This window comes from Semicossyphus pulcher, unplaced genomic scaffold (assembly GCF_022749685.1).
Source record: "Semicossyphus pulcher isolate SPU_LCO1_2020_fin unplaced genomic scaffold, fSemPul1.0.p SCAF_21, whole genome shotgun sequence".
In the NCBI taxonomy this organism is placed as follows: domain Eukaryota; kingdom Metazoa; phylum Chordata; class Actinopteri; order Labriformes; family Labridae; genus Semicossyphus; species Semicossyphus pulcher.
Genome location: NW_027211695.1, coordinates 18,053,696 through 18,066,110, shown reverse-complemented (window position 1 = coordinate 18,066,110; position 12,415 = coordinate 18,053,696). Strand labels below are relative to the sequence as shown.

At 39.4% G+C, this 12,415-nt stretch overlaps 1 protein-coding gene across 1 annotated transcript in view; it reads left to right on the top strand.

Moving 5' to 3' along the window:
* Positions 1 to 2,329: 2,329 nt before the first annotated feature.
* svep1 (sushi, von Willebrand factor type A, EGF and pentraxin domain containing 1) overlaps positions 2,330 to 12,415 on the top strand; it is a 117,078-nt gene continuing 106,992 nt past the window's right edge. Inside the window, exon 1 of the mRNA XM_069672790.1 lies at positions 2,330 to 2,402. Within this exon, the coding sequence (XP_069528891.1) occupies positions 2,330 to 2,402 (73 nt within the window). The remainder of the gene's footprint in view (positions 2,403 to 12,415) is intronic.

Sequence of the window (12,415 nt, the reverse complement as noted above, 5' to 3'; positions counted from 1 at the left end):
TGCAGAGGTTACAAAGCATTCCCGTCAATTAATGGCTTGTGTGATGTGTGATGTGTGTGTCTCGGTGCTTCTGTTTGTGTGTGGGTGTGTTTGATCAGCTTACTGGAGCATTTGAGCGAAGAGATAAGACTCAGGGATACCTGCTTATACCTTGGAGACAAATATAGACAAAGGAAGAAACTTAGACCAAGCCAAAATCTAAAACATCTCGCTAAATACTGTTTAGTGTTAGGACAGTGGCAGTGATTTTTATCTATACTCAGCATCAGCAGCACATTGGGTTTAAAATGAAGCAACATAGTGAGGTTACAGTGCTGACTTCCTGTTTTCAAATGAGGCTGTTTACATACATATACAATGAACAGTACTACAGGAATTGTTACTCCTTTTTGAGCTAGGCTAGTTAGCTAGCTAGCTAGGCTATATGGACTGTAGATTGGTCGTTTTACCACTTTGATATGCTGTCAAGTATTTCAATAAATACAGGATTACTTGCTATGAACTAACATTTGTTTCACCCAGATGTTGTACCTCAATGACTTTAATGATCTCTTAGATGTACGTCACTTTGGACAAAAGTGTCTTCTAAATGAAAGATCCTCTGACTTTGTCTCTAGCACCACCATTGACATTTGCGGGTTTTTATTTTTTGCAGAAATGACTCAACAAGCATGGGGTACAATCGTCTCCCCCTTAGGATCCTGTCTTTCTATCTAGAGCCATCATTAGGTCAAAATTTCTCCATTACAATTTATTGGTTATTATTAGTTTGTGCTACTTTGTTGACGTTGTTTTTTAATTTATAGTTTTTTTTATCACTGACATTTATCGCTAAATGTGTGCAGAATTTAAATCCAAGACAAATTGCCTCATAGGGACAATAAAAGTTTACTGTATTGTATCGTTTTGTACAGTATTATATTGAAATGTAACATGGTGTATTGTACGGTATCGACTGTATCTTATCATATCGTATTGTATCGCATCGCATGGTAAAGATTCGTGTTGTTTCATACTGTATCGTATCGTTTCGTATAGTGTCAAATTGTATTGTATGGTACCATATTGAAAATTACCGTCTTGTATCGTATGGTAACGTTTAATATTGTTTCATATCGTATTAGATTGTATGGTAGCATATCGAATCATACTGTATCGTATAATAATCTTAACACAATATATCGTATGGTGTATTGTATCCTATCTTCTAAGCTATACTTCTTTGCTTATTAAGACTTAATTAGCAATGCTAACAAGCTGCTAACACACAGAGCTTCTAGCATGGCATAGACCAGAATACATTCATATTAAGGGACAAAAAATATGATTAGAAGTTAATATACACTTTAATATAAAATACAAATGCTGCAACCACTTTGCTGACTGAAATGTAAAACCCACAGACGCTTATAGTACCATCAATTTGCTCTACAGCCACTGAATCACATGTACAGTTAGTCTGAGGTCATTAAACAGACTCTATACTTGTCCGCTGTTCTAAAACTGTGACACTGGGTTCAGCTCCTACACCAAATATACATTAAACATGTCAGTACCCTAAAAATAAAGCTGTAAGTAATCTATTCATCCTCATACTCAGTGGGTCGCTTAGAATTGAATGTGCTGGACACCACAGCGCTGAAGCTCATTGCAGTGTCCTACTACCCACAAGTGAAGGAGAGCAAATTGAAACGCACTCATATCTATAAACATATCTGAGAAAGAGGAGGAGAAATACAGATGAAAGGTAAGAGGAGTGATTTTTCAAGGAGACTTCGGAGGAGTGGCAGTGTGGTTTGAACTTCAGAGGCATGTCCTGAGTCAGCTGTTACTGGTATTTTATCACTGTGGAAAGTTGACCCCGGCGCCTTTGCGCTGATAGCTCTGCACACTTCTGCATAGCTGTGTGCGTAGGACAAACATGCAGGACACAAACAATACTTACATACTCACACACACAAACACAAGATCAACTGTTTTGTTTCTGTTGTATTATCTCTCAGCGCTGGTTTGAACATTAAAAACATCTAATTTGAGATGTACAACGTTTCCACAAGTCAAATCTAATGACCAGATTTACCTACACAGTCTGTCTTAGGGTCCGTACACACATTCCACCTTTCCATCACATGGAGGCTGATGTAATCATGCTACACATACATAACATATGTCCCTACACACGCACATACACACCTCCCCCCGTGGCAGGTGACAGATCAGATGGTGAAAGGCATGGAGATTCTCCCGATAAGGCTGTTAATGAGTAACCCTGCTGTTTCAGGTTGTTTGCTGCTCAGTGGCTGGAAAATTGGAACAATAACACGCAAACATGGAGGTAATGGCTGTGGTGTCGGGGACGGCGGACCACAGGGAGATGCAAGGACCAGACCATAACACCAGCAGTAACGACTGGTTCACCTGGGTGCTATTAAAAGCAGAATCTGTGTTTAACAGGGCAAAAATACAACTTATTAAGGCAAATTATACGTGCTAAAGGCATCTAAATGTACAGCAAAAGACGAAACTTAAACAGAGCAGAGAGATCTGATAAGGTGATGACGTCATCAGTGGTTAGATAAGTTAGTTTCCTGTGAGCATCCTGGAAGTTACATATTTTCATTGCATTTATTAAGCAATACTTTTTACATACATTTTTATGCTTCTGCTATGTTGTGGAGACATAGATGAGAAGATTGATACCTCACTCATGTATGTCCAGTGAATACAAGACTACCTTGCGAATTAGCTTAGCTTAGCATAAAGACGGGTGGAAACTAGCATGCCTCTGTCCAAAATGTACAGAACCTGCCTACCAGTACTTTTCAAGTAAACACATTTTATCTTACTTAACTTTTCAAATTAATTATTAAATTAAAAGTGCAACCTCCAAATTTTAACACTTTGAGGTTGCTAAGATACCTGCGGAGAATCGAGCAATATGACTTGCTAATAAAAGGTCAAGTTTGTCACACCTTGTAACACTGTAACTTGACGTTCTTACACTTTGTTCCTAAAAAAGTTGTTTACATGTTGAAGGGGTGTTGACTTAACTTTTGGACAGAGCAATGCTAACAGTTTCTACCTGTTTCCAGTCTATATGCTAAGCTAATCTAAGCTAAATGGCTGCTGGAGGTAGTTGTGCACTCACTGGAAACATAGAAGGATGGTATCAATCTTCTTATATCTAACGAAAAAGCAAACCCTATTTTAAAAAATTTAGTGCTACTCCTTTAAGGATCTTTGAGCCTCATTTTAAAGGTTTTAAGAAGCAATCTTTGCACGTTTAGTAGCCAGAATTGTACTTTTCAGCTTCAAATATTTCATCCCTTTCAATCCCTGCAAACATGCTAAAATCTAATAAGAATTGGACCACATTATCACATCTTCACATCTTCCACTCATCTAAATTCACTGATATTATATGTGTCATTGTGTGCAGCTGTCAATAACTGTCTCAGAAGCTGGAGCGGTGTGCAGGAATCTTTCTTTCTACAGATTTTCAGCAGCAGAAATACTTTACAGGCACTTCTTTCTTCATTTATAAGATTCAGATGTATTCCCATACATGGTTTTACAACACCAAGTTAATTTAAAGTCACGTCTGCGTAGTGATCATGTGATGAAATCTGACATTAAGTAATAAAACCTTTTCTGTCTGACTCTCTTGCTCGCTCGCTTTGGTCTGATACAGCGGAAGCCAATTAAAAGAGAGATGAAAGCGGATAGATTACCGCTGGTTAAAATCCAAAGTGACACACCTGCAGATTGTTGCAGGAGAAAGTCGGGAGGACACGTATGCTGATATCACTCCTGATAAACGTAGAGTACAGGCCCTGGATGTGGGCCAGAGATGTGACTGTTACTCACTACTGCACTGAGCCGAGCTCCTGTGACCGCTCTCAGAATAGGAGGCTTCTTTTTCACGGTGTCGGTACATTGCAGTCCCTCTTTACCTCAGTGTGCAGTATATAAAAATTGAATTGACTATGATGTCATGGTAGATGTTTCTGAATTTGAACGTAGCATAAATGACACCGAAGTGTTGAAAACAACAAGTATGGTTTAGGAGTGTATTTGCTTGACTGTGTCATATTCCACAGTAACATGAGTGTGTGCAGATTCTCATGCTAAAACGGCCAAATTCAACCCTGCCTTGGAAATAATGTTCAAAATAAAAGACGACGGCTATTTTGTAAGACTTTTCTTCAGACTCTAACTTTTGTACGGAAGCCCATTCCTGCCAGGCAGAAAAACAATTAGCTCAGACTTGATAATAAAATATCCTCATGGGAGGATATAATTTTGAGATAAAAAGACGAAATTATGCCATACAAAAGTCAAAAGTCAAAGTTATAATTATGAGAGTAAAATGTCATCTTGACCAATAAAATTATGAAGTTTTACTCTCACTTTTTTGACTTAATAAGTTTTAATTCTGGTATTTTATCCCTCAAATAAAACTTCTCATCTCATAATTCTGACACTAATAATTTTGACTTTTTTCTCATGATTTTGACTTTAATCTTTTTTTTTTTTTTTACATATTAATGTAATAATTATGAATATTTTTTTTCCTCATAAATATGGCTTTTATCTCAAAATTCTTCCTTTTCATGTCAGAATTTTGAGTTTGATCTCATAATTTTTCACACTTTCAACTTTTTAATCAAAAAAAAAAAATCATATTTTATTCAATATTTAGAAATTTTTAATTATTTTTTTCTCATTATTTATGATTCTTTGTCTCATAGTTAAAAGTATCTTTATCATTATTACGACTTTTTTTCTCATAATCATATCTTACCATGTGGATATTTATTTTTTGAACAAGAGTAAGCGTTTTCATGTTTTTCTTTTCTTTCAGTGGCGCAAATGGGCTTCCATACATTGACTTGTGAAATGGGGTTTCTCATGATTTGTTTAAAGGTGTAATAAGTAAGATTTTTCCTGCATTTTGTCAACAACACCTTCAAACTGGGCCCCTCCTCCTCCTGGGCTCTTCGTCACCAGAATCTCACTCTCACTCTCTCGTGCGAGAACACGTCCACCCCGCAAAGCTAACACTGACAGCAGTGCGGTTAGCTTTGCGCAAGCAAGCGGTTAGCTTGTCCTACCCGGTTTGAGGCGCCTACCTGTCCAACAGAAGGCCAACTCTGCATCACTGTTTCACCATGTTCGCCGGTCTGAATGGGGCCCAGTTGCTAATTTGAACCACTCCCACACTCACCCATACGCTGTGACTGGCTCAGGGAACCACAACAGCACCCCTCCTGAAACGTCTGCAAAGCAAAACAACAGAATAGATGCAGAGGGAAGGGTCTGCACACACTCACCAACACACATGTATAGAGGCCCATAAGTGATGATTTATCCTATATAATATTTGTAAAAGTCTATATTTTATTTTTCTAGGAAAGTCCTACTTATTATACCTTTAAAGATTTTAAGGTGCTCATATCACCCTGATACACAGATACAACTGTTAGCCTCCACAAAAGGTCACTTTCATGACCCTTGGCACATCTGAAAACCATCTGATCTTTTTATTCAAATATATTTTCCTTTACAACTTAACTCTTTTGTTGTCTTTCCTTTAAAAGACAAAACAAAGACTGAGACAGAGGATATGAAAGGCAATGAATCAAGCGTTTGACTTGGGTGATCAGATGATACAGCGGCTGTTAATCACCTGCGTATTTCATCACGGAGGTGTTTCTTAGCCTTTCCGTTGATGAAAGGGTCAGAGCTATTGTGCTGGTTTTAACAGGATAAGATAAGCTGTTAATGGAGGCTCATTTTGCATCATCTCAGGATATCGTCTCCTTGTATAGCTGGTTTACTTCCTGTATTTCAGTCTGCTCATTGTTGCTTGATCACGGTTTCCTCTGGTTACATTAGATTACACTCTCAACCTTTATGGGCCTATTTGAGCTCCCAAAATCCTCTGTGAAAAACGACCCTGTCTGTAATTTGATTAACGCTCGAGCGTTGCCAGGAGAACAAAGACGTCTTAGCACTAAACCCTGCAGGTTGGCATCAGCCGATCAACCAGGGGCGCAAGTCAGAACAATTGGGATAATATCGCAAGGAGGAGGAGAAGGAGGTGGAGGAGGAGGCGTAGCTGTTATGTAATAGCTTTAAAATAAGTGCATGTATATCATAGGGAACATAGTGTAACGATTTTAATAGAAAACATGCAAACAGCTCTTTGTTTTTTGGAGCAGGACTTGGAAACTTGTCAACATCTCCAGCCGTGCCCATGCATGAAATGTGGTGTTAAACTTGTGGGTAATTTTAGACCAAAGTATTGCAACATTTCTAAATAAAAGCACTGGTTAATTTGTTTTTAGACATAACTGAACCAGATACTTTACTTTGCATATTAACGCCAAATAAGGAGCAGAGCAATGACACCGCTGCGGCTAAGTCCCCGCCCATTATTTTCCAAGAAAACTCCATGACTTCCGATCCCGAGCACGTGTTCATTCAGCGGCATGCGGGCTCATAATGTGACATAATGTTTATTCTTACCGGGTATATCTATAAACAGTTATTTACAGAAACATAAGATGGGGTTGACCAACAGATGGAGGAAGCAGAGGGAGGTGGTGTTAGAGGGGGGAGGACGGGGTCAAAAAGTAGGTGAAGACGTTTGTGACCCCTGTGAGAAAGAGAGGAATGTGTGAGATTACAGCAAAAGTTGGAGAGAAGACGGAGGGGGTAAAAAAAGGGGAGAAATGTGCGGTAGAAAGAACGGGTTGAAGAGGAGGAGAAGGGGGAGTGGTGAAGGGGGCGTGTGAGCGAGGGAGTGGAGATGGTAACAGGAGCCTTGTGTTTACCGTGTCCCCAGAAACATACGAGTTCCTGGGACAATGTGTTCAAAAGCACATGCTGAGATGAAGACCCAAACAAAGTCGCTCGTCCACTTTAGTGAAGACGAGATCTGCAGCCTGTAAACACAAAGATTACAAATGTTAATTTTAGTTTTAAGACTGCATGCATAAGTTTATAAATTAGCTGAACAGCCCTCCTATTTATGAATAAATAATACAGCTTTTCATACATTAATATGGAGGCAATACAATAAAAGCCAAACTCCAGTTTTAGTGTAAAAAACTGCAGTTCCTCAAGTGGCCACTAGAGGCTCCAAAAGTGAGACAATCTTACAGCCTTCTATTTACTTCTATTTAAAGCCTTAGCAAAAAACTTTGTCTACTTAACTTCTTCCACTTCCTCTGAGCTCTACCACGGGAAGTAGGGATGGGAATACGATACGCGACATGTGGCCCACGATCACGATAATATCACGATACAGTGATTCTGCGATAACTGACATATTGCAAGAAAATCAATATATTGGTTGGACATCTTTTAGCACACTGTTTTCATTTTATGGCGCAAAAGTTAAAGTTAAAGATTTTCATGTAAATCACAAGCGGCGCCCAGTTAGTGACGCGTTTTCCATCAGCCAGCAGTGGTTGGTCTGCCAGAGAGGGTAGGCGGAGCTAAGCGGTTGCTTTTCCGCTCTCTGCAAGTGTTGCGAGTAAACAGTAATCTACTATGGCTGAACAAACAAAGAAAAGATGGATGGCTACAGATACAACTTCAACAAGAAGTGAAAATCCAAAGAAAAAGAAACAAACTCGACGCTCAGATGAAGCAAACAGTCTGAAAAGGAAAGCGACCGTCAGCGAGGAAAATCAAGAGTTACAAACGTAACAAAGGGAGCCAACCAAAGTGTACTCCCATGATTTCCGTTTATCGCCATAAGGTGCTGCTAAATATAATGAAACTGAGATTATAACGTTAACAGTTTTGATTCACTCTCACCACTCCTAACAACCTGTATGCAACCTTTTAGCATTTAAAGAGCCAGAGAGTTCCCTTGGGAGCTGGTGGAGACCAAAACAGAGGTAAAAGGTTCAAATGGGATGTTGTTTAAAGGCTCCTGGATGTCTAAAGGAAACTGTCTGCTTATCAACTTAAATAGCACATCAATGTGTCAGTATTGTATTTAGATCTTGCTGTGCTACTCCAAGTGGCCACATTAAGTAATGCAGCTTTAATGGCATAATCATGCTTACATTTCTGTCAAATTTACATTTTGTTTTAATGAAGTGAAGAGTCAAACTTTGCAGGAAAATGTCATTTAAAATAATCACCCTTCAGAATAAAAGCACACTGGTTTGAAGGTCAGCATTATGGTGGGTTTGTTTACTTTATTCTGTGTTACAGGTATGATTATGTTGCTCTAGTTTATTATGCAGTTATCATTTGGGAATATATATAGAGTTTCTAATGGTGTTGCTGTTTCTGGTGGCTAAAGCTGATTCTATTTTTGGCATTGTTGTTGTTTATCTGCTCTCTTGCCTGGGAAATCCGCCACTTGTGTATTTATACGCATCCTAAAAAACTTGCTGATAAACAGTCAGTCGCTATAAAAATAACTTTTTGTAAATAAACAGATATTAGAGCATGATCATCCACGCTTTCTCATGTCAGTGTGTCTTAAAACTCGGGCACGTCTGAACTCGTTTGCCGCTCGTCTTATCAGGATGTCACACCTCCAAACTGCTCCACGGCGGACTTAACGTTTCTCATCCGGCTCTTTGTTTACACACCTAAATGCCCCTGTTGACTTTAAGAATCAATTTAAGCACCATTGCATTGGTACAAACGGACAAAGGACACTACTTAAACTTATACGGTTTAAAATAACTGCAACTGACACAGATTTCTTCCTTTTTCATTATCCAAAAGTACCAGCAGAAAGCCTTTAAGAAAAACAAGAGATTTGAAGTTTACAGTAATCCTGATCAGCTGAGCCAGCAGCTGAGTGTGTCAGAGCACAGGGTGTGTGTTTGTGCTCTTTTAGATCCCCAACCCCAAAAACACAGCTTCCTCTTTCAGCGTGGGGAGGAGTGAGAACGACTTGTTCAGATAATAACACAGATCAGGGTGTATTTTTCACACGGAGCAGCAGGCAGAGAATCCTCCTTTTCTCCTGTTTGTTTACGTTTGTGTTCACATTTCTCGTGTTTTCCGCCCCTCTCTGACTGTCAGCGGTGCCGGGACGAGGCTGTTTTTTTATGGAAGTCTGGCTAAATCCAGTTTACACTGCTTCAAGAAACCACCTCCTCATCTTACTCTTAGCCACTCCTCCCTCCTCCATCTATCTCAAAACATCTCTTTATTGTTTACTCCTCTTCTTCTTTTCTTTCCTGTTGTTGTACTGAACATTATTCCTTTATTTCGCCCCAATTTTGTCTTCTGCCTCCTCTCATTTTCTCAGTCCTCAATATTTTTCCACCCTTTTACCCCTTTAGTTGCCCTACTACACAATAAAACAGGAATGTTAAACCTGCTACAGTAGACCACCACACAGCGTTCATGCACTGGCGTCATGCTCAAGGTGGGAATCTAAAATGCTCTTTTAATGACATACTGCTGTGTTTAAGGTCATAGGTCATATGAATTGAGGGATATCTGACGCCAGTTATACAATAAAAATCTGGAGCGAAATATGGTCATATTTCAAATTACAACAACACAATTGATGACCTATTAGCTGTGGTCAAACAACAGCTAACGTTAGCATTCAGCCAGTTTCTAGCTAACATTACCGTAAGCTACACTGTTACATAAAACAAAAGATAAGGTGAATGTTCCTTGCTATTAGCGCCTAGCTACAGTCAGACAACAGCTATCATCAGCATTCATCTACTAACAAGCTAACATGGGAAGCTGGGAAGTTAAATGTTACATTTAACAATAGGAAAAGTTGAAATTGGAAGATAGCTAACATTAGTATTCAGCGACTTAGAAGCTAACATTACCGTGAGTTACGAAGTGGCTAAAAAGCTAGGGTTAGCATTCAGACAGTTATTGGCTAACATTACCGTAAGCTATAAGCTATGGTCAGACAACAGCTATTGTTAGCATTCAGTCACGAACTAGCTAACATTACTGTGAGCTAGAAAGAGGCTGAAAGCTAATATTACAGCTAAGTGGTGTTACACGATATGATAGGCTAACGTAATGTTGCTAGGAATTTGTTGAATGATGTTAGCACTTGTGTACTGTAGCTTTTAGGTAATCATGTATGTTGTATTACACAAAATCTGGTCTGATATTTCAGTTCTTTGTTTATTATCTCTGTACTGTACCAAGTTTGTGGGAATCAACGGCAGCACTCCAGCTATAGTAAAAAGTAAAAGATCCACCCTCAACTTGTATGATTTTGTTTAACTCTGTGACTACGAGCTTAGAAAATTGATCAGGCATTAATTTGTCAATAAATTGGCAATTAAAATGTGACTCTACCTAACATGTTATCAGAGTTCATGCCAATAAATAACTTTTAAAATGTATTAAAGTCAATCTACAAAAAGAGCAGCTACTGGTTACAACCAAATACCATTTAACAAATTATAGGCTCGAAACTTAACAACATACTAGGGATGCACAATATTGGATTTTTTGCCGATATCCGACATGCTGATATTTTACAACTCATTTAGCCGATAACCGATACTGATACCGAAATTTTTCCCCGCACACCTAATTGCAGAGATCATCAACTCTCTTCTGTATTGGAATTAGCGCACAGTATAATGGTGATACTCTTATCACATGTGTTACAACGGTCGGGGTGACGGGTCTTGAGATGGTTAATCAAGTCTGTAGTGTTGAAAGACTTTGCCTTGGCTCCTCCTCGCATCACCGAAGCTGAGCAGTCATTGCAAATAGCAGTTTTGCTATCTATTTCGGACACTTTGAAAAACTTCCACAACACGGACATTTTGGCTTCTAACTCTCTCATGCTGCAGGTAGACACACGTGACGTCATCACGCTGCGCCGCGCATGTCTTCTTCGCACCGGGGACATTGCGCCGAAGTCGGGCATTTAATCAAGTATGAAGCAGCCCATTATTTTATCGGTTAATTATATCGGCGGATATCGGTGTGTTGGCCGATATCCGATTTTTAAGCCAATATCCGCCGATACCGATAACGTGCCGATAATATCGTGCATCCCTACAACATACATATGAGAAGAAGATACACAAGATCAACAACTAAAAAGTAAAAAAAAACAATATTGAAGCTTATTCTGACAAGATGGTGAGATGTGGTTAAAGGCTCTGGAAACAATCTGGCCTTTGTTTTGAGTTCCTTTGGTAAAAAAAATAGACCCCAGTTCAGGCTGAGGTTGAGAGGGCCTGTTGGTATGCTGCCCGCCTGTATTTGTATGTTTTTGTGTTTGCGTTTCTCCCTCTCTGTGTGTACAATATGATCTATCGCTCTTGTGGAGGTGTAGAATCTCACACTTTGCTTCTCTGTGGACCTTTCCCACGATGACGCTTCACTCAAGCCTCTGACATGCCCATTCCTCTCCGCTTCTGCCTCTTTTTTTTTATGAATACACAATCAGCCGACAGTTGAGGGCAGAGCTGCCGAGGCCCCCTAAGGCAAGATATACAAGTCATTTTTAATTCTGTAGCCGGCTGTCAGATAAACCCCAGAGATAAGTGCTTGTGTGAATGTTTGCCACTGAAAATTAAAGGTTAAAGAACATGTTTGCATGCTTGAGTGCGTGTTATGAATGCAAATATCTTTAAATTTACATGTTTTAATTAGTTTCCAGGTTCGGTTTTGTTTGATGGCTGAGTGATTGATTGCTTACCCGGGGCACTGATTGGATTTTTGCACAATTTAGAATACAAAATAATGTGGAAACCAGAACGTATATGTCAGTATTAATAACATTTGACGTTGCATCTGTGTATTGATTGATTGTAACCTTGGTATCTATCCAAACCTGCCCTGTTCTGCACTCTGAGTTACTCACGGGGCTCACTGTAGATTGTAATGTCACTGTGTGAGGTTATTCGGTGAAGCTCGGTAAATCTGTAAATGTGTGCGAGGTCAATTTTTCTGCCTCAAGGATGTCGCTTTTCTCGCGGCCTGGTTGGACTTATAAAATATTTATGTTGTGTGTGAGAGCAGCCCGGGCTATAAATAGTCCCAGCTCAACATAAAACCATTAGTTTCCTCTGCACAGCTTTACGTCCCACATATAAATTCACACACTGCTTCTCTGACACGCTTGACACACGCTGCATTCTGATCGTGCAGATGTATTGATATTCTGGATGATGCTGCAGTGCCGGGCTGGACGTCTACATCTGTCTGTGGAGATTTATTAATGGAATACATTATTAAGCTAGCTTGAAGGGCAAGATTGAAAACCTGAATGAGTTTGTTCAGGTGAAAGCTGCTCTCACTGGTGGCTTCTTTTTGGTAGGAAAGTGAGAATAAAGACAGAATTAAGCGACATATTTGAGCTGACGTGCATCATAAGGATGCACTCGTATTTGTTGTTATCAACTGACGAGTGTTTAATTCTTTGGTC